The sequence below is a fragment of the Bos mutus genome, chromosome 24, assembly GCF_027580195.1.
Source record: "Bos mutus isolate GX-2022 chromosome 24, NWIPB_WYAK_1.1, whole genome shotgun sequence".
Classification (NCBI taxonomy): Eukaryota; Metazoa; Chordata; class Mammalia; order Artiodactyla; family Bovidae; genus Bos; species Bos mutus.
In genome coordinates, this window is record NC_091640.1 from 58,692,835 (window position 1) to 58,715,460 (window position 22,626).

Consider the following 22,626-nt stretch of genomic DNA (forward strand, 5'->3'; position numbering starts at 1 on the left):
TGTCGTCAGGAAGAGGCAGAAAACAAGCTACGCGTGGTTTAAAGTGTTAGAAACAAACAAGGACCTGCACTGCAGAACTACAGAGACAGAGGGAGGTACTTGTAAGTAAAGGGTTTGGGGAACATCTCACAAAGGAGGTGGACTCAGTTCTGAAGGACGGGGAGCTGGGATTAGTAGTTTATTTGTTTGTTTTTTCTTAAGCAGGGGAAGACCTTTAATCCAGGCAGAGGGAACAGAATGAGCAACAACTGGAGATAAGCATTTAAAGACACGGGGAGATTGAGCTGAACTGAGGAAGGAACATATCCTAGTGTGGACAGATCAATCAGGATCTTACAGGCTAGGGTTAGGAGTAGAGAGTCTGTCTCATGGCTAATGAGAAAGCCCTGAAGGGTTTTAAACCCGGGTTGAGAGGGGAGGAGAGGGTAAGATGTATGGAAAGAGTAACATGGACACTTAAATTACCGTGTGTAAAATAGACAGCCAACAGGAATTTGCTGTATGGCTCAGGAAACTCAAACAGGGGCTCTGTATCAACCTCCAGGGGTGGGATGGGAAGTGAGATGGGAGGGAGGCTCAAAAGGGAGGGGATGTATGTATACCTATGGCTGATTCATGCTGAGGTTTGACAGAAAACAGCAAAATTCTGTAAAGCAACTATCCTTCAGCAAAAAATAAATTAATTTTAAAAAAATCCTGGGTTGGACACCATCTGTTACAAGGTTCGGGATCTCACTTTCTGCTGCACAGGAACCGACTGTAAGAGACAGGATGGGAAGAAAAGAGACACTGCAGTGGTCAGGCCAAAGGTAACGGTGGCAGGGGAGTCAGAGCCCAGATGGCAGATACGTGATGAAAGGCTGGCGCACAGGACACGCAGAAAAGGATGCTCTGCAGCTGCTTCCGCATCTCTCTCTCGAGCAACTCACGAGGCGTTAGCACCACAAGCGAAGGCCGCAGGCTGCGTGCTGGGAGTGAAGCGGAGTCAAAGCTCAGTCTGGACGCACGACCCTTGAAATGTGGTGAAAGCAACCAGCAGAGATCTAGAGAGCTGGATGTGGGAACTGCCAAACTTCAAACAACAAATACCCCTCCCAAGACCCTTTGTCAGGGAAATACTAGACTATGAAAAAAGTGTCAGTCACTCTGTCTTGTCCGACTCTTTGCGACCCCATGGGCTGTAGCCCTCCAAGGCTCCTCTGTCCATGGGATTCTCCAGGAGAGAATACTGGAGTGGGTTGCCACTCCCTTCTCCAGGGGATCTTCCCGACCCAGGGATCAAACCCTGGTCACCCACATTGGCAGGTGGATTCTTCACCGCCTTGAGCCACCAGGGAAGCCTATGCACTCCACCAGAAGAAGTAAAATCAGAAAGGGGAAAAATGGGCTCCAAAAAACCTGGAATCCAACACCAGACAGATTTCCCCGGCTCACAGACAGTAAGAGAAATCCTAGGCCTCAAAGGACTTAGAAACCAGTCCGGATCATGGCAGGCCTCAAGGTTCTGGGAGGAATTTCTTCAAGACGGTTGAGATGACAGTAAAGTCAAGTCTGAATATATTGAGAGGAACTTCATACAAACGAGGGTAGCTTGGGCAGTGGATTCATTTCTCTGTTCTTAAAAAAAAGGCGGAAGATGGGGCAAAAATGACTTACAAGGAGGGCAAGACACAGTAGGAAAAAGGACTCGCATCGCCCAGCAGGGCTGACACCGAAGCAGCTCTGCAGCCACAGTGAAGACAGTGGAAACCAGTCAATCCAGAACTACTCTGGGACGAGCGAAGGGGAATAAGCGCGTGCATGGTGGTCGACAGCCAAACTCTCTTCTTCCCGAGAAGGAAGTCGAGAGACAGGACCGAACACTGAAAATAAATTATGCTGTAAGTTATTTAGGGCCATGGACACAAAATTCAGAAGAATAAGGTTGAAAAATTGGAATAATTGCCATGGGACAGGAAGGGAAGGTCTGGGAGGGGTTGAGGGTCGGCTGTTTGTCTTACCAGCTGTGGTGTAATTTAAACGTTTGAAGCTAACATGTATGTAAGATGTGAACTACGCAGGGTAAATTATACCACTGATTTTAAATATGTAAAACATTGAAAGGGTACATAAACAGATGACATCAGAATATAAAGACAAAAGGACAATTATGGCTTCCCTTCATTTCAGAAAATCTAAGTTGCTTTTCTGATTTTGCTATTAGTGAAGTGAATGTATTGAGTGTCAATGAATAGTTTTGCTACCAGAAATACTGGTTCAAAAAAGGGTAACTAACAGAAATAGAGAAGAAACTAGTCATTGTGTGTGTGTGTGCACTCAGTGGGGAGGTACAACTATTGTTTCCATGTAGGGCAGGCTTGCAGATGTTATTATATAAGATGGGGAATACAGACAACATTTTGTAGTAACGAAATGAAAAGTGACCTTTAAAAATTGTGCAAAAAAAATTTTTTTTAAAGGCCTGTTTATTAAACACTTCATGTGAAATATGAAATATAAGTGAAATATAAATACAGATAAACATAAAAATGAAATGTTAGCTTTCCCGTTGAAACTATGTTTTCATCTGCAAAGAACATACCTCATTCATATGATGGTATCCTGGGGCTCAAACATATGGAACTACCTTTAAGGTGAAGTACTAAACAGTCTTTTTACTGGGCCGTGGCCTCGTACAGAGCTCCGCCCTGTTACAAAGGGCACGACAACGTGCTGATCTGGTGCCCTCGTGGCGTTTCCATTCCAGAAACGCTCAGAGCCACACACACCTGTTCAAAAGCAAGCGCACTCAGTAGCGGCGACAGAAGTACCCGCTCACCCATACGACTTAGTGCAAGAGAAATAACTCCACAAAACCCAAATTGTATTTGGGGAAGGGGGAGATGTTTAAAAATGTTTTGGTGTGATGACATTTTGGCAGTACGAAAATACGTTACATTTCTTAGGGATGAACACTAAAATATATTGTGGTAAAATGACATGTCTGGGGTTTGCTTTCACATACGTTAGAAAATAAGAGATACAGCAAATAATGTAAAATCTTAATGATGGGTGAGCATATGGAAATTGATTCCCCTGCAGCATTATTTGAAGTTTTCCTAATTAAAAAAAACACACGGAAGGAAAATATGGTCAGATTTTCATCGTCCAAAGAAGAGAAGTTTGTACATTTTTTCTTTAAGATTACAATGCAAGTAAGCACACTGAAAAGCAGAGGCTGCCATGGAGATTTATTTCCATCCAAATTACTACCTCGCCCCAGTGAAAACTCTTTCAAAAGTATGCGGACAAGGCAAGCTAGGGTAAGTGAACAGAAAGAATCAAGCTTCAAGTTAACGAGGAGCCTCTTTGTGCTGTGCTTAGCTGCTCAGTCGTGTCTGCCTCCTTGCGACCCCATAGACTGCAGCCCACCAGGCTCCTCTGTCCATGGGATCCTCCAGGCAAGAATACTGGAGTGGGTTGCCGTGCCCTCCCCTCCAGGGGATCTTCCCAACCCAGGGATTGAACCCAGGTCTCCCGCATTCCAGGCAGATTCTTTACCATCTGAGCCACCAGGGAAGCCTGAGGAGCCTGTTGATTTAGCCCAAAACTCAAGTGTGATAGCATTTTGTTAAACTAGACCACCTAAACATGGAAAAGAGTATTAAAAATCTGCTAATTACCTGAGTAATTAATTCATGAGAAGCCTCATCCTTTCATGAGCATGAATCTAGTTGAAACACACAAACCCAAAACAAGCCCTTCATCTACTTTATGCACCTACGGCCTGGCTGCATCATCGCTCTTCCCCCCTTGGCCAGAAAGAGCCAAATACGGAGCCAGAACCAGGGCAGCAAGCCGACCGTCCCGGCAAGTCAGGGGCAGCAGGCCAGTGAGCACATGCAGTCTTCACAAGAGCCCTGAAGGAAACACACTCAGAGGACATCCACGTGCTGAAACACGCTTGTAATAGAATGCTTGTATAACTGGAAGCCCAGGACGGTGGGTTAAAAGATGCAAAGGAGATGTTATGAGAAAGCTTCTCATCTGATGTCACCCTCCCTTCCCATCTTTATTACGTCTCCCCTGCTGCTGTTCAGCCGCTCAGTCGTGTCTGACTCTCTGCAACCCCACGGACTGCAGCCCTCCAGGGTCCTCTGTCCATGGGATTTTCCAGGCAAGAATACTGGAGTGGGTTGCCACTTCCTTCTCCCCGAGTCAAACAATTTCTCCTCTCTAGAAGAGGGGAGGTTCATCACGGGAGCATGGCTCTTCCTTAAGAGAAGAAACTGATCTTCAGCCTCATTCCCTTTCCTGTGGGACAGCACATCTGGAAGAAAAACAAAAGCAAACAGGACGGGGCTAGGGAGAACTTAACACTGTGACGGTCCCCCCGGCTCAAGCAGCATGTGCTTGCAGCAAAGAGAAGGGTGCTTTCAACAGTATATGCTTGGCAAGTAAAAAAAGATTTCTTTTCTCTTTAAATAAATAACTAGAGCTTCCCAGGTGGTGCCAACGCAGGTGATACCGAGAGATGCGAGTTTGATCCTTGGATCCAGAAGATCCCCTGGAGAAGGAAATAGCAACCCACTCCAGGATTCTGGCCTGGGAAATGCCATGGACAGAGGAGCCTGGTGGGCTATAGTCCATGGGGTCACAAAGAGTCGGACACGACTGAGCGCACACACATACAGAGAGTAAGAAAAACTACCCAAGGCGTTTCAGAACCGACAGCTCACAGATGGCTATCCTGCTTCTCAGGCTGGTGAGAGATAAGAATCCAGACTGCCCCGCAGTAGCTACACTTCACGATGGCCTTCCTCGTGTCAAGCAAACCCCCTGCGCTGTAAACGAAGCTGGCTTCTGTTCGCTCTGCTCCCTGCGGGGCAGGGAGTAATCAGTCACAGACCCCAGACCTGGAAGGAACCAGATCAGAGCCCCACCCTCCCACAGTGAGGACCAGAGTCAGGGGGTTACGGGGACCCTCGGCCACATGCCCCAGGATCACAGTGCCAGGGCCATTCACTAGAGGCTACATCCTGCAGGTTCCAGACCAAAACTCTATCTGCTGACTCTAGATTCTTCTCTGCTGATTAGTTTAGGTAAAACGTGATATATTTGACATCTGCATCTTAAATGAACCCACCGAAACCCTCAGCTTCTGCTAACTGCTTTATAAAGAGCTCTCCAGTGCAGAGATGAATTGTGATGCATCCATACAACGGAACATCACGCTGTAAAAACGAATCACCATCCCATGTTATGATAAGTGTTCTTTACCTATTGTTACTTGAAAAAAGCAATTGCAGAACCAACCCATTTCTGTGAGTAACAACTATGAGTATGTTCATTAGTAAAGGCACAGAAAAGACCAGGAAAACACACTCCAGTCCCTGAAGCAGCAAGATTATTCAGGATCCCCCGTTCCAAGTCATTCGTGATGTAAAACATGTCAAGACAAGTATTGCTATCATATCAAAAGGTAAAGTTAAAAGAAAAAGACAATTACCTCTTTCTTGTGCCCCTTTGTGGTAACTATTCTTCCTCTACACACGTCTTAAAAAGGTGTATTCCGCTTATCATCATGATGTCAATTTCCCCTGGGAGTCAAGTCCCTCAGCTGGAAAGTCCTAAGGAGCACGGATGAAACCTTCATCTCTTCAGGCACAAGGAGTTTAATGTGGTCCCCACAGCACCCTGGGCTGCACCAAACGAAGACTTTCACCACATCAATGGTACCCACATGAGCACATAACCGAGTGTGTCAGGACGATCCAGAGTCAAGCTGTGCGTAAGCTAAGGGGTGAATAAATGTCCTCAGATGATGCAAGTCACTGTTTTAAAGGACAGACAGCAGAAACTGCTGTTAAAGACAGCCAAGGCTCAAACAGGGGCTCCGGACCAACCTAGAGCGGTGGGATGGGGAGGGAGGTTCCAGAGGGAGGGACACATGTACACCTACGGCTGAGTCCTGCTGAGCTTGTCAGAAAACAACAAAATTCTGTAAAGCAATCATCCCTCAATTAAAAAATACATAAAATTTTTAAAAAGCCAAGGAAGGATTCACTGGAGAGGCAGGATTCGGAGGAACAAACAGAGGTTGATGGCCAAGAGCTGTAAGGGGAGTGGTCTACACTGGAGCATCCCCATACACGTACGTACACACAGACAGACAGATACACACACCCCCTCACGGTCCAGAAAGGGCTCCAGGTGTGCAGAGACCTCAATCTCCCCCTGCCCCAGGGCAGCAGGGTGGGGTCAGCAGGAGGGCAGCCGGACTGCCAGGGCCATCAGACCAGAGCATCCAGCCTTGAGCATCCATTGTCCCAGACCTCAAGATGCCCTTCACAGATGGTGACGTTCATGCGTGCGAACACCTGGAAATGTGTTTCCCAAACCCGGGGGCCTCTGGGAAAGGGCCTGAAGACAGCGGGGACGGCAGGAGTGGCTCATAAATTGTTAGGCTCCTTTCACACTTCCTCCTAAGGTTTTCCGTCTCCACCCCGATCGTATCCTTTCTAACCGAGTGCCACACTCGTCACGCTGTCAGACTCGGGACAGCGGTTAAGGACTCAGGTCATTTATGAACGCTTTACGTCTCGCCAGCCTCCAATTCAAAGAAATCCATTATTAGGAACCTCAAGAGCACATCTACCCAGGAAATGCAATTACCTTTCCTTTCTTAATGTATAGTAACTTCTATTTCTATGATTTAACAGCAGGATTGCCATGCTACTCAAAAAAGATGTAACTGTATGTAACGCTGCATTCCACGTGGACCTGTTTGGGGACTGCCTGGTTTAAGGCCATAAGGTAAATACAGGGCTTAGGTGATAACTACACAACCAAACCACAAAGCTCGTAGTTTTGTTTTGCTAGAGTTAATGCAAAGCTATAAAAAGCTTGTGTCAGCTGGCGGTTGAGAAGCTCCTTCAGTTTTCGGGGGGGAGGCCTGAGGAGTTGAAGAGCAACACAAAAAGGGAACGGGAAAAGAACCTGCCAGCACACAGACTCCCTATCACACGACGTGGAAAAAAACAGCGTTTCTTACAAGGAAAGAAAAGCACAGCTCGATACTGAGAAGTGTTCATGTATAATACGAGGAGCTGTGTTCGTATCTTGGGAGAAGGTTCATATAGAGCCACAAAATTTTTTTTTTTTTTAACAAAATGCGACAAAGGTCACTAAGTAGGTGCAGACACCAAGCTGAGAGGCTGCGAGAGGAAATGAGGAACGATAGAATTCCTGGATTTAGGGCTGATCAGCTTACGAAACACCAAGCTTACAAGGAACGGGCCACCCTTCTCGATCCACCCCAGCCACGTCATCGCTTGCCTGAACGCCCCTGGAAACCACCGACTCAGAGGAGACAGGCAACGGCAGGAGGTGAAAGCGAGACGTGCAGAAGAGACAGGGGCGCCAGGCACCGACACCAGCTTTAGGGGCAAACGTCCCCGCTGAGGGGCACGGGCCTGCCTGACCGTGCAGGACGAGAGGATCGGGCCCAGAGGCCACAGAAGGGGGGGCGGGGCCGCTTCTCCCGGGGCAGAGAGCCAGGCAGCCCGCGCCCTTTGGCTCTCTGTCGCCCCAGGTTTTCAACCTTGGCTGTGTGATGGACTCATACGAAGAGCTTCAGAAACGTCTGGAGCCATATATGGACTAGAAAGAAAGACGATGAACCGATTCTGTGAACGGATGAACCGGTTCTACGGGCTCTAGAAAGACGGTACCAATGAACCGATTCGCAGGGCAGCAGTGGAGACACAGGCACGGAGAACAGACTTACCGACACGGGAGGGGACGGCGGGGAGGGGAGGACGGGACGAATGGAGAGCGCGGCCTGGAAACAGGTACCCGCCATACGTGGAACAGTCAGTCAGTAGGAGTCTGCTGAATGACTCAGGGAGCTCAGACCGGGCCCTGTGAGAACCCAGGGGGTGGGATGGGGTGGCGGGCCCAGAGGGAGGGGACACATGTACACCTGGGGCTGATTCATGTATGGCAGAAACCAACACGACACTGTAAAGCAATTATCCTTCAACTAAAAGTAAATTTAAAAAAAATTCCCAGTGCCTGACACCCATCTCTGGAGTGTGAAACAACTGGTCTAGGGTGCCGTCTGGACAGCGGGATTGCTTTTTAAGCTCACCGGGTGATTTCCACGTGCAGTCTAGGCTGTTCAGCCACAGGCAGCGCTTTGCATGTAGGAAGCAAAGGACAGACAGTGAGAGGAAGGGGGCCCTGGAGCAGCATGCTGACCCTCAGGACGCATTCTCAGTCTAACGTGCGTCAGAAACACCTGTGATGGCTGTTTAGTCGCCAAGTCCCGTCCAACTCTATTGCGACCCCGGGGACTGTAGCCCACCAGGCTCCTCTGTCCACAGGATTTCCCAGGCAAGCATACTGCAGTGGGTTGCCACGCCCTTCTCCTCCAGGAGATCTTCCCAACCCAGGGATCAAACTGGAGGCTCTGGCGTCTTTTGCCTTAGCAGGCAGGTTCTTTACCACTGAGCTGCCCAGAAAGTCCAGGAAACACCAAGGGACCTGTTAAAAGACAGATTTGGATTCAGTAGGCCTTGGGGTAGGGCCTCACCATTGTAATAATGATGTCTCGATGCGGGGAGTTAGAACAGATCAGAGCCTCCAACATTTGGCTAGAGAAAGAGGTACCACGAGAGAGGTCACCTCTAACGGTGTTACAGCTTAGTCCTTTTCCTTCTTGAATGGCTCGCTGAAGGCACTTTAACTTCACTGGATAACTCGGGACCACCATGGTGGACAGTGATGCCCATGGAAATCAGTGTGCATGAAAGCATCCCCTTCATTACCTGGCCCTGGGATGTGAAGGGCTGAACTGTGTCCTTCCAAACTTAGACCTTGGAGTCCTAACTCCAGTACCAGAGAACATGACTGTTTAGAGACCAGAGCTTCAGCTTTAAACAGGCCACTGAGTTAAAATGAGACGTGAGAATGGGCCGTGATGCAGTGGGACCTAGTGTCCCTATAAGACAAAGACCAGGACAGACAAGATCAGAGGGAGCCGTGTGAACACACCGGAGAGCCATCTGCAAGCCAGGGAGAGGGCTTGGGAGGGATCAGCCCTGCCACCAGACCCATCCCAGCCCTCCCACCTCCAGAGCTGCAAGAGAACCTCTTGTGGAAGCCTCCCCGTCTATGGCAGTTTTCCTAGACGTTCCTGGCAAACTAACACGGTCAGGGGAGAGGGGAGACGGGTGCTGGTTCACGCGTCTACTTTTGACGATGTGTCCGACTTACGGTGTCACCAGCAGGACTGACTTTCTTACCTCTAGCTTCCTCTTCCCTGGTCTACATGTCTCTTAAATCGAGGCTGGCAGAAGGCAAGGTAACCGTAACTGTCAGGCCTTCCAGAAGTGTCCAGTGGAGTCAGACTGTCTGGTTTAGAACCCCGGCTCTGCCACGCACCCGCCCTGGGACTTGAGAGAGGGTTCACGGGACAACAAGCTAGTTTCTGACAGTGAGCCTTTGGTGAGAAACAGGCTCTCGTTTCTCTGATCTCTGGTTTTGTATCCAAAGCTCCCCCCAGACCCACCCTCTGCTTCCTCTCCCCTCCTCTCAGCTGGATTCCAGGCAGATAGAAAAGGTTGCCTGATTAAGTGACCCCCACGTAGATTTTATACACAGCTCCATACTTCTCTCTCCCTATGTCCTCCCAGCCGATGGGCAAGAGTGATTTTCCAGAAAACTGACAGAATATTAACATTGCTTTTTACAGAATTAAAATCTTTCAGCCAAACTTTCTCAGAGATAAAACCTCATGGATGTTGCATTCTAGATTCCTCTGTTGCTGCTGCTAAGTCGCTTCAGTCGTGTCCGACTCTGTGAGACCCCGTAGAGGGCAGTCCACCAGGCTCCGCCATCCCTGGGATTCTCCAGGCAAGAACAGTGGAGTGGGCTGCCATTTCCTTCTCCAATGGATGAAAGTGAAAAGTGAAAGTGAAGTCACTCAGTTATGTCCGACTCTTAGCGACCCCATGGACTGCAGCCCACCAGGCTCCTCCATCCATGGGGTTTTCCAGGCAAGAGTACTGGAGTGGGGTGTCATCACCTTCTCCACTAGATTCCTCTAACTTTTCAGAATCTTCCAGAAGTAAATTCCAGTGCCTTTTTTTTTTTTTTTTTTTTTGCAATGACCTTGCCTCCAATGAGCAGTCTTGTGGTCTTTCTGGCCTCCCAGGAAGCCAACCTCCTCTCTGCCTTGCAATTTTTCACCACAAAAGCCGTGAGCCATTTCACTAGAGGGAAATTCCAAAGTGAAACATGGACACGTTACTGCAAGTGATGCCAAGTGGAAGCAGAGAGAAGGGACAGCTGGAAGGAAAGTCGTGGCCTGGTCCCCACGCCGCCTCTTAGACGGGCTCCAGCCTCAGAAGGAATCTTGCTGAACACAAGCAGGACGCTATGGAAACTGCATTCGTCAATCTGTCGACCCTCACAAACTTAGCTTGCCTTTCATTTAACCTCTGTTCAGCTGAGTCAGTTAAAATGGCTGGTTACCAAGGTCACAGGCTCCCACGTGACTTTGACTGAAACTTTTTCAGTGACTAAAAAATATAACTTATTTAGCTATTTGGTGTATAGGAAAAACCCAATGTCATGGAAACTAACCTTTCAAGTAAACACATAAAAATTGGTTTTGAGAAATTGTTGTTTAGTCACCAAGTCGTGTCCAACTCTTTTTGCGACCCCATGAACTGGTAGTCCGTCAGGCTCCTCTGTCCATGGGATTCTCCAGGCAAGAATACTGGAGTGGGTTGCCATGCCCTCCTCCAGGGGATCTTCCCAACCCAGGGATGGAACCCAGGTCTCCTGCATTGGCAGGTGGACTCATCACCACTGAGCCAGCTGGGAAGCCCTTATTGAGGCATAATTATATCAGATTAGATTCATCTATTTTAAGTGCAAATTTGAGGAGTTCTGACAAACGTATGCAGCTGTGTAACCACCAGCAAAATCAGGACACAGACTGTTTTTATCACACTGGAAAGTGCCCTGAGCCCTCTGCACCACTGCGTGCGGTGTCTTAGAAACAGCTTTTTCTCACCTGGCGTCGTCTCCACAGGATGCTCCCCTTATCAAGCGTTTGTGCCTGGATCTCTCTCCTTTCCTCCGCCCACAGCACTTTTTACTTTCCTAACACATCAGGTGGCGCACGCCAACATCTTCCTCCTTCCCTTTCTCCAAAACACCATGCGGCCTGCTCCCCTCTCCTCAGAATGTTCCCTTTCAGTAGTTCTTTCCTTCTGCCCCCACACTCAGCGTCCAAAGGCATCACACTCTAGGCGTCTCCGTGATCTTTATGGAATCAAAGGCGTGGCACTATTAAAAGGCAGTTCAGAGTTTAAGTTCAACAGTTTAATTACCAATGTGCACAGTGCAACTGAGCCATGCCATGATACTTTTCAGCCATAAAAGGAAAAGTGGGATGTTTCAACTGTGACTGAGGGTACTCATCGGTGAAAATGACTCCTCCTCCAGGTTCCTCTAGATGTGTGTCCCTCACCCAAATATACACACTATCATTTGATTTTTGAATGTGCAATTTTCCACAGTAGAAATTCAAAGCTCACAAGTTTATGGAGAGCTGGGTCTGAGTCAAAGCATGTGATGATGAATATGCAAGTTGGGAATCAGCAAAGTATGGAATTAGGAATGGTGGGCCATCCGCCAAGGCAACCCTGGGATTACTCAGTTGGCAGAGGAAGGCCAGGCTTGGGAACACGTAGACAAGCAGCAGTAAGTTAGCTTAACTACTTGCAGTAAAACCAGCTTCTGACAAGTCACATTCACTCGGAGAATCATTTAAGGGAAGATGACTGGAAATAAAGTTCCAGCTCAACAACAGCTATGATTCCTCAAGATCAGGAAACCAAGTCACAATCGAAACCGCTCGGGCCAGAGACCAGATACAATAAAATACGGCCACACAAAAGTGCAGGCCCCAAAGATGAAGCTGACTCAACGTCCCCAACATGACCTTCTTGAGGACTCAGACCCGTGGACGAGGTCACATTCGAATGGAAAAGCCCACTCCCATCTTCACGTTAAGATGGCTCTTCAGAAGTTGGCAGACTTTTCCTGGAGAAGGGCCAGATGGTAAATAACTGAGATTGGTGGCTAAGTAAGGTCTGTTGCTTACTTTAACCCTTTCAAAAACATAAGGGACTTCCTGAGTGGTCCACTGGTTAAGAATCCTCCGCCTGCCAACACAGGGGACATGGGTTCAAACCCTGGTCCGGGAAGACTCCCTGCCAGGATGACACTAAGCTGCTGCCCGGCAACTACCAAGTCAGCACGGCCACTGCTGAGCCCACGTGCCCAGAGCCCGCACTCGGCAACCAGAGAAGCCGCCGTGGGGGAAGCCCGCCCATCTCAACCAGAGAGGAGCCCCGCTCACTGCAACTAGAGGAAGCCCTCGCGGCAGTGAGGATCCAGCACGGCCAGAATTTATTCTTTAAAAAAAGGTAAAAAATATTCTTAGATCGTGGGTTGCATAAAGACCAATCCCTGCTTTATACCAAATTTCCAGAGCCAGATCCCAGTGCCGAGGGCCCTCCGGCTTCCCTGCCAGTTCTGTGCAGCAGCAGCAGCAGCAGCCACTGGGCTAGCAGATGCCCCTGCCATTCCCAGAAGACTATGAATGAGGGCCTCACTCCAGCAGGGGCGAATGCCAGGGAAACTCCCAGAGTAGTGGGCACGCGGTGTAAAGGCGGAGAACTGATAAGCCTAGAATGGATGTGGTTCAAGTCTCTGAAATCACAAAGGGCACAGAAAGATGACCTAGTTCACATTCTAGCACCCCGAACAAGGAGGCAGCATATCCGCCCTTCCAGACTCTTGACGCCTGCTTTTGACTCACACGGATCACACCCTGAAGCTGGAAAGATGTCCTCTGCTTGGTGGTGTGGTTCAGTCGCTAAGTCGTGTCCGACTCTCTTCAACCCCGTGAACTGCAGCCTGCCAGGCTCCTCTGTCCATTGGATTCTCCAGGCAAGAATACTCGGGTGGGTTGCCATCTCCTTCTCCAGGGGATCTTCCCCACCCAGGGATCGAACCTGCGACTCCTGCATTGCAGGTGGATTCTTTACCATGAGCCACCAGGGAAGCCTGTCCTTTGCTTGAAATTAAATATGTAGACGTAACATGGCTCTGTCCTCTATAGGCTGAAAACAGACTGTCCAGAAGGTTTAGAAACATTTATGAACACAGACCTGGGCTGTATTATTTGGAGAGTCAGGGAAGCAGGAGGGGTTTGCCTTCTCGTGACACTCTGCTTAAAGTCACTGCCAGGAAGCGTGGGGCGACCCTGCTGAGGTGAACTGGGTCCCTACGAGCTATCTGTTTCTAGGTGGTCAGTTCTATGCTGCCTCGCAGGACACGGCCAGAGAATTCACTTTCTCTTCGTAATGCTTTACATTCCAGCAATTCTTAGAAGCAAGGGGCTTGTGGCACGTGCTAGCGTCCTGCTAGCAGGAAAAAAACGCATTAGTTACTACTATCCCCAGCTTCTCGGGTCCCTGGCCTGGAGCTGCGGGGCTTCTCTTGCTGAAAGGATACAGCTGGGCCACAGGAAATTAAGCTTTTAGCTCCCCAAATGTGACATCGGTTGTGTGCCAAAGATAATCATCTTATAAACGTCCCCAAGGACATCTTTGGCTCGAAATCCCTTTACTGAAAAATAAATGGAATGAAAATCCATGCATTCCATGAGGGCAGAGATTTTGGGGTATTTTTTCCTGCCTTATTCACATATATTTTTTTTTCAGAGTAAAAACAATTCCTGTTTATATACCACATACATATTTGACGTGCTTGGCACATAGTAACCTCTGAATAAGTGAACGAAATTGTTGGTAAAACTTTGAAACTGGTAAATGACTTTAAGGAAAAGAACCTGGCTTGGCAGGAGAGAAGCTGCAGGTGGTACAGCTGATTATCTTTCATCCTCCAAATAAAAAGCAATAAACAAACAAACAAAAGCAAACAGACTGCAGAGACCTTGGTTCTTCAGCTGCTCCGCTGTGGCCTGAATCCGCAGCTCCTCTAATGCTCCAAAGTGGTGCGGGTCCCATCACGCAGGAGGGTAGTGAAATTTGCAGAAGCTGCATGGCTGACACTTAAACCGCTGACTGAAAGGCAAAGTACCACCCGAGAAGACAGGGTGCTCTAGAAGAAAGAGTACTTGCTTTTTCCAGGTGCACCCACCTCCCAGCTTCACTTAGACAAGAGGAAGTGAAGTGAATATAGAAAGTCGGGCATCGACAACTCTGGGGACAATGAGTAGCACCTGGACCTGGTCCCAAAGGACACCGGTGACCGCAAGGCCTTTCGTGGTCAGTTCACTGGTCCATTGTTTCCTATCGTTTTGTCTTGATCCGTACAGAATGAGTGAAAAGTGAGAGAACCTTGCCTGGGCCAACATCCCCCACCATGCCTCCTCCCCGCCCCGGACACCTGCTCAAGCTAAATAACAGGGTGTGGGAGGGAGGGAGATCCCCTTTAAAGCTGTGACCCAGCACCGCTTCCAAGCCAGTGTCCACGGGCATCATACCAGGTGGAACTGCGCACGTCCTCTTCAGCTATTATTTAAAGTAACAAGCTCACAGAGTGAGCTAGGCCTGCCCGAGTCAGCTCCCGTAACACATCTGCAACTCAAGTGAAGCAGGTCAAGGTGGGAACTCATGCAAACAACGGCAGCATCTCAGAGGGGCAAGTAATCTGGTTTCTAGAAGGGAAAAAAAAAAAAAAAAGCTAGAAAAGGAGACATACTCTGATAGCAACAGAAGTTCTGGGAAGACCTAAAAGACAGATCACATTTCTTTGCTTACTGGTAACATTAACATTCGTCCACTCGTGCGCATGCAGACAATGCACGTGGACTCCGTCCAGGCGGAGGACTAGCATCTGAGGCCACAGTCGTGGATGAGAGGACAGATGATTCAGGGGCTTCACAAGCTAACCATCCAGCGGGAACAAGAGGCTCCCTCCAACACATCCGCGATTCGGGCGGCTTGGCACGAAGCCACGCCCAGCTGTCCCCTGCTCTGTCCTTCGAGACACTGGGACCGCCTCCTCCTCATGTTAAGAATACGGATGGTCGTCAGAAAGATACAATGCTCTTTCCAACATTTACTCAGGGCCACCCTTGGAGCTGGTCCTGAGCTATGCTGGCCACAGGATGGGAGGCAGAAGGCAGAGACCAGAAATGGGCTGAGGACCTGACTGCCAGTCTCTGCCAGTAAGTCCCTTCATGACCCTGGACAGACAGCAACCCTCTACGCGCCTCTAAAACGGGGGTAGCTACGCCTGCCGCCTGCTATTATAGTTACATGAATTGAGGACATCGTGCAGTCAGGTAGGAGGGAGGAAGCAAAAGACACCCTTTTTATAATTTTCCCAAGGCGCTAGATTTCTGGGCTAGCCTACATTTGGAAAAGCATCTAAAAACAGCTGACATGTGACTGCTGTATAAACACTCTCAGGGTTCCTGGCTACGGTCTGAATTTGCTTTTTCAAAAATTTCGACTGTCAAGTTCAAAACTCAGCAGATGTCCACGGAGCACAAAGTACATGCGCTCAGGACGCAGGATGAGGGGAGACACAAGCAGTGAGCCCGAGGGGCGGTGTCCATCGAGGGCTTCCTGCGTGCACCAGTTCATCTTCCCTGTAACCCTGTCACTCCAGTACTAACACGGTCCTCACGTATTCCAAGGAGAACACTAAAACAGAGACTGAGGAATGTTCAAGGTTATAGAACAAGCGGTAGAGCCTGAATTCAAACCGGGGCATAGGGTTTTTATCCTATGCATGTTTGACACAATCAAAGCCCTATGTGGGAACTCAGGGACTTGGCAGAGAGGATATTCTCCAGCCTTGCCTCCAATGGAGCCTTAGCTAGAGTCCTGGGCTCTCTGTCTGGTACTGCTGCTCTAATTAAGCGACCTTCTTGCTCTCCAATTTCCAAGTAAACACATTTGCAGAAATATCACGTTAACTTCCATAATCTAACAGGATTTGGCAATGCTACTGCATTATCTTGAAGTGGGAGTTTTTGCATCCCAGTGTCATTATTTCCCACGGGAACGTGACCCTAATGAGACACCACTGACGGGACTAATAGAGCTGAGGGCCCCCACTGGAGGTCTGTGAGCCACAAAGCTGAGGATCAGAGCTAATGCAACTTAAACAGAAACCCTTCTGTTTAAAAAAAATCACTTAAAACAACCAAGTCCATAAAGCCATTCCTAGCTGCTTCTAATCTCTTCCCCCATCACTGATAATCTAAACTACGCAACTTTGAACTCAGTCACGTATGCTGTATATTGGTTACAGTTAGAACCCTTGGTCGAAAAATCAATTCTGCAAAACTTGAGCAGAGACTGCTTATGTGTTTTCTAGGACTATTTTAAGCACATATTAGATGCTCAAATCCTTAATCGGCTCATGTATCCAAAGTGTTAACTAGCATGCTTATTGGATACAGACTCAGGTTGATGTCTTAATGTTTCCCACACTCAAATGTATTTTCTGGTTTTAAAAAAGCCTTTACCATGTCATTTTACTGATGAGACCCAATGGTTCAGCTGTAAAAATAATCCACCTGCCAATGCAGGAGACCCAGGTTTGAGCCCTGTTCCAGGAAGATCCCCTAGAGAAGGTGAAGGCAACCCACTCCGGTATTCTTGCCTGGTAAATCCTGTGGACAGAGAGCCTGAAGGGCTATGGAGTGAAGAGTCAGACATGACTTAGCAATTAAATAACAAAAAGTAAACCGAAACATTTTGTTTAAAAATTACATGGTTTGGGAGCAGGAAAAAAAATAATAGCCACAAGGGGGTAAATACCATGATAACTTTATGTGCTTGGGTAGAATAAATTTAGAGCCTAGATAAGTCACACGAACTGTGAAATCTTAACTGCTGGTAAAAGATATGCTCTGCCGTATGTCAGATTATAACACTGAGTGAATGTGTCCTTTAAGCTGCCAAAGGCATTCATTCAGAATTTCATCAACTTCAGGGACTTGGCTCAAAGCACAATGGGGTAGAGTCTCTAGAGACAGAAACTGTGATTAAGATGAAAGAAATCCTACAAGGAAGGAAAGCTCTCCATGCATGAACCAATTCTGTGTATAATGGTAATATAAAGTCAATTGTTTGAGACAGATCAAGGGCAATGGTAACTCAGAAAACCACCGTGGTCACGGTGGATGCTGGCATTACCAACTGCTTGAGTTTGTATCTATTTAAATTTATAGTCTCCCTTACTTAGATCCCAGATCTGGAATTTCAGGCTCCTCTGTAGACACCTCCAGGATGATGAAAGGGCCCAGGCTTTGAAGTCAGACAAACCTGGGCTCTCACGTGTGTTAACTTTGCGACTCTGGGCAAGTGGACTAAAGCCCAGAGCTTCAGTTCCCTCTGTACAACAGACACCCACACGCTACAGAGTGGCTTTGAGCATCAGAGCTATATGTACATAAAGTGCATAGGACTGTGCTGAACATACAGTAAATCCTCCAGCTGTCATCTAATATAAGGTTAAAGTGGAAAGATGCTGCTTAGGTAAAACCATGGAAAACAGCTGTACACAGGTAGTGGTAGGGTCCGGGACAAACATTATTCCCATCCCATCATTCTCTTTCCCATATTATGATACTTAAGTCTCCATATACTTTCAGGAATAATGGTAGATCAGATTTATAACTCACATCTACCAAATTCGTTTACTTATTTAATATTAAACTCATCCTCCATGCCAATGATTTTTCAAAAGTCAGTGTTTAAAAAATAATCACTTTCTACAATTTAGGAGTGACTTCTGGGACTCATTCTCTTGTGCAAAAATCCTTTCACAAGAGACTTCTGTTAAAACTGGGGTTCTATGCAGTCAGACACGCTTCCCTCAGCTTAATTAAGGGTCATCCAACAGTTAATGAGTCCAGCTTCCTGGAAGGCTGGCTCTTTCTCTGGTTTTATGTCATTGTGGTAGAAGGACCAACTACCCACTCAACTGTGGAGGCCTCTGGGCTCCTGAGGACCTGTCCAAATGGGACTGCACCGTGACTCCCATTGAGACACTAGTGTCCATGGCAGCCCTTCAAGCCTTAATGCACATCTCATTAACATGCAAGTTCTGGAGCAGGAGGGCTGGGCAGGGCCCCAAGACAATACGAGCTCCCAGATGACGCCTGTGCCAATTTCCAGACCACACCGGGAGGAGCAAGGGTCTCCAGGGCCAAGACGACAGGATTCACAAACCAATCAGTACACAGCATCCCTCCATCCTCGGGGTTCAAAACAGGGACAGCAGCTTCCACTGACTGTCTCCAGGGAGTTACTGAACGATGGAAGTTGTGTGAAGTCAGTGAAGTACACTTAGAACTCTGAGAGGAAAACCAGAGAGACAATATTCACAGGGACCTTTTTCTCCAGCTGAAAACATCCTCCCATCCCTCCAAGCTCTTTTCTCCTAGGAAGATATCCTTTTTGTTAGCTCTTATAAGCCGTTTGAGTAGCCGTTAATGAAAACACATCAAGACACTGCTCATGTCTCCTGTAAGAGTCTCAGTGTAGGAAAAAACACTGCACTGTTTTTCAGAGTTTGGCGAGGCGAGCAGTGTGGAAGTGATAGTAACAGCGTAACGAATGAAATCAGCTTAGAAGGCTAATCAGGCACTCATGGTTTCTGAAAATTGGACATGCATTCTGTAACTGTCATTGACTTATGGGCAGTCTGACTTTCAGGGACCAAATAATGAGCAAACCATCTCAGGGACACGGTCCATGTTAAATCAAGGTTTTATGCTGTGGTGATAGGGAGGAAATGCGTCCTAAGAAACAGTGTGGATGAAACACAGGGCTGGAGCCAGGCAGAATCCTGAAGCCGCCGCCAACAGCTCAGGTCCCTGGCTGGGCAGACCTCGCTTACCCTGTTAACTTCTCCAAGACTCTACCTGCCAACTGAACCACACTCCAGTCCTCCCTACTAACTCATTTCTGTTCAGTGTTTACCACCCATGGCTCAGAGAATCCCTTCCCAGGGATTCACAGGACTGTTGCCTCCCTGAAGTGATCACTGTCAAGCTGTTGCCAACAGATTTCTAAAGTGTGGTCTGTGATGTGGCTGGTGGTGCTTTTGTACCTCTAAACTGACCAGCCCTGACACCACCCACACCTGGGCCTTAAAGCATATGCAGCTTTTTGCAGCTGAGACCATGAGGAGTCATCTGCTACCACATCATTAGGGCGACGTCTGTTTCTTTCAAGTTCACTTTTGAGGATTACCTTGTTATCCTGTACTGCCCAGGATTGATTCTGGCACCTAGACAGTGCAGGATTCTCGGAGATGGAGTCTGCTGGGAGTGTGTGATCCCTGGACCTCGAACACTATGCCTTTAAAACGCAGGCAACTCACAAGTCTTTATGGGTGCGTGCCTCCTCCTGGTAAAGGCACAGGGACAGTGCCCGTGGTCACCTATGGTGACAACGAACCGCCCCTCACGTTCAGAGAGCGGTACGCAGGGAACACTGATTTACCTCACAACGGCCTGGGGCAGTTTTCCTATCAGACGCCCTGGCTCTCATCACATTTGCTTTTAACAAGCACCCAGGTGATCTGCGGACCGAATTTTCAGGAAGAGGATCCTCTTCCGTGACTCAACGATCTTGACGCTTTTGGCTTGTACGGAACAACCTTATCCACCGCCCGCCCAGAGGCCGTGATAAAGTTACACTCTGTCCCGGCAGAAGGTCAACAGAGAGCCAAGGACTAAGGATTTCCTTGTTGACTTTATATGTTCAAAACAAAACACAAGCGCAACCACTCATCTTGGCTATGCCTCGCTATGCCGCACCGCTTACCCCACAGTCCCATCCCCTTTCTTCATGAAACTGGCAACCTTTTCTCCAACCACCACGCCAGCATGCAGGGGAGCGGAAAACCACCGCCCTCGGCTTCTGAGAGCAGAAGCTCCAGGTGCGGACACTCAGTTGCCCGTGGTTGCTCTGGCTCAGAAACCACACACACAAGAAAAAAAAGTTTGCACCAGAGAGGACGGAGCACGCCACCGGTGGCCGCGCGGTGACCGAGCGCGCCTCCAGGCCCTCCTGCGGGCGCCGCCTCCCCGACCAGCCCGGGCGCGCGCCAGCCGGGTCAGCCGAGCCCCGGGGCTTACCTGAAGCACGTGGTGAGCTCCCCCGAAGGCTTCAGACACGGATACTTGGTCGTGGCGATGTTGTTTTCCGAGCAGACTTCTCTGAAAAAGTTAGGGGAACTTGGTTGGCCGCTCCGCGCGAGAGCGGCCGGCAATGCGCGCGGGGCATCCGCGTCCCGCGCGCCGAGGCGGCTCCGGTCCCCGAGCGCCGACGCGGGGAGGACCCCGAAGTCCGGGCCCGGCGAGGGTCCCACGCAGCGAACCCGGCCCGCAAGAAAAAGAAGAGGTGCAGAAGCGGGACACTGACGGCGGCAGAAGGGCGGCGCGCGGTGTCACCGAGCCCCGAGCCCCACCGGAGCCCGGGGTGTGCGCGCGGAGGAGGCGCCTACCCCGGAGTTTACGAAGCTTTCCTTCACCCAGGAGGGGTGAGCGCCGGGGGAAACCGAGAGCGCGCGGAGCACCGGCAGGATGGGATGGGGAGAGGGTACCGCCTGCGCCCCGAGAGCCGGGAGCGCACGCAGCAGGGACCCGCAGCACGAACCTGTCGCCGTCCCCCGGCTCCTCGCGGTAGCTCCACGCGTGTCCCAGCGCCAGGAGTAGCAGCAGCAGACCCAGGCTCCTGCCCAGCCGGTCCCTCGCCGCCCCTGCCCGGTTCGGAGGCGGCGGCACCATCGGGGACGCTCGCGTCTTCTTGGCGGCGCTGGCCGCCTCTCCAGCCCTGCGCCCGGCTCCTCCGCGCGCGCCGCCGCCTGCCTGTCCCCGGCGGGGGGCGCCCGAGGCCGGGGGAGTCGGAGCCACCTGCGCGCCGCGCAGGGCTGCGGAGCTCCGGACGGCTGGGAGGTCGGGCTCCGGGCTGGGGGCGCAGAGGCTCCAGCCGGGCAGCGGGGCTGGGACGCGGGGCCCGCGGGGTCCGGGCAGTGTCGCTTCCGAGGCTCACGCCGGACAGACGGTTGCGCTCCGCTCGGCTCTGGGCGGCGCCCTCCCCGCCGGCCCCTTCCTCCGCTGGGCGCCGCGCGCGGCGTGCGGAGCGCGGGCGGCCGCTGGCATTTTACCCCAGGGTCGCAGAGCCGGGGCGGGGGAGGAGGCGGTGGGCAGAGGGCTTAACACGCCTCCTTCCCGTGGTGGGCTGGCTTCCAAGGAGCGGGTCAGGCCCGTGTTTTGCCTCCCGCCCCTCGAGCGTCTACACTGCCCGCCCCCCACCCCACCCCACCCCGCCCCATCTCCTTCTTAGAAGGGAGGACTCAGGAGGTGAAGGCGGCCCCAGACCTGAAACTAGAGCGTGTCTGTTTCCAGTCCCTTAGCCCTCCGGTCAGACAAGTAATGAGCTCTGGTCAGCCCTTTCCGAGGACTGTGAAACAGATGACCAGCCCAAGTTCGATGCATAAAGCAGGGCACTCAAAGCCGGTGCTCTGGGACAACCCAGGGGGATGGGGTGTGGTGGGAGGGGGCTCAGGATGGGGGACACATGTACACCGTGGCTGGTTCATGTCGATGTACGGCAAAACCACCGCAACAATGTAAAGTGATTAGCCTCCAATTAAATTAATTTAAAAAGCCCTCTTGCTTTAATGCTGTTTCACACCATGCACACAGGCGAGAGCTGGAAACTCCTGGAAGATGAGGTGAGACACTGAAGGGCGGGCTGGTTAACTCAAGGCTGTTAAGAGGTCTCCTGAGACCCCCGGGCTGCGGGCCGCTAACGGGCTCCGCTGGTGTGCCCACGTGTAGCTCGTAGGCCTCTGCATCTTCACACTTGGTTGCCCATTCGGCGTTTCCGTGCCTGCCTGTTAAAGAGTAACTCCTGACATAAACGTGCCCTGCTGAGCCAGCCGCAGTCGTGGCGGCCTAGAAACCAGGTTGTAATGCCCAGCCTCTAACAAACCCGTGGTTTCTGCAGCTTTCCTGAGGAGGAGAAAAGACAGCTTGATCACAGGTTACTAGGGTTCTCATGGGTTAGGTGAGCAGGCGTTTTGATTCAAAACATTCTGGGCCACTGAGAATCACCCTATGTGTCTGACATTTTTTAAAGCAGTGGTACCCTCGTTGTTCTGTAGAATGTTTTTATATTTTCCAAAGGCTTTTCACATTTATGACTTTATTTGATACCATATCCCTTGAAACTAGGAGTCCAACTTCAGCAAGGTGGGTTTTTTTTTTTTCCTGCGAAACTTACACAGGCATGGCAGAGTACAAATCAGACTTGATTTGAAATCAAACAAAAGAAGTGAATTTTCACATGGTCAGGAGACACTTCAGAAACTTGTAAAACCTGACAGTGACCATCAAAAGTCAGAAAGAAAGAAAAAAACTGGATTCAAACCCAGGATGCCTGGCTTCCAAGGTCAATGATTTGGGCAAGTGACCTTTCTGAAACTTAGCTTTCTCATCTGTGAAATGGAGAAAACTTCCTATAAGTGTTTAAGAGTAATGAATAAGGTAATGCATATGAC

The 22,626-nt window shown here is 49.7% G+C and overlaps 1 protein-coding gene across 1 annotated transcript in view; it reads right to left on the reverse strand.

Moving 5' to 3' along the window:
• Positions 1–21,616, reverse strand: part of CCBE1 (collagen and calcium binding EGF domains 1) — a 233,718-nt gene extending 212,102 nt beyond the window's left edge. The window contains exons 1-2 of the mRNA XM_070361993.1: positions 20,718–21,616; positions 20,198–20,278 (exon numbers count right to left, since the gene is read on the reverse strand). Coding sequence (XP_070218094.1) covers positions 20,198–20,278; positions 20,718–20,848 — 212 coding nt within the window. The 5' untranslated portion in view covers positions 20,849–21,616. The remainder of the gene's footprint in view (positions 1–20,197; positions 20,279–20,717) is intronic.
• Between the last annotated feature and the right edge of the window lie 1,010 nt (positions 21,617–22,626).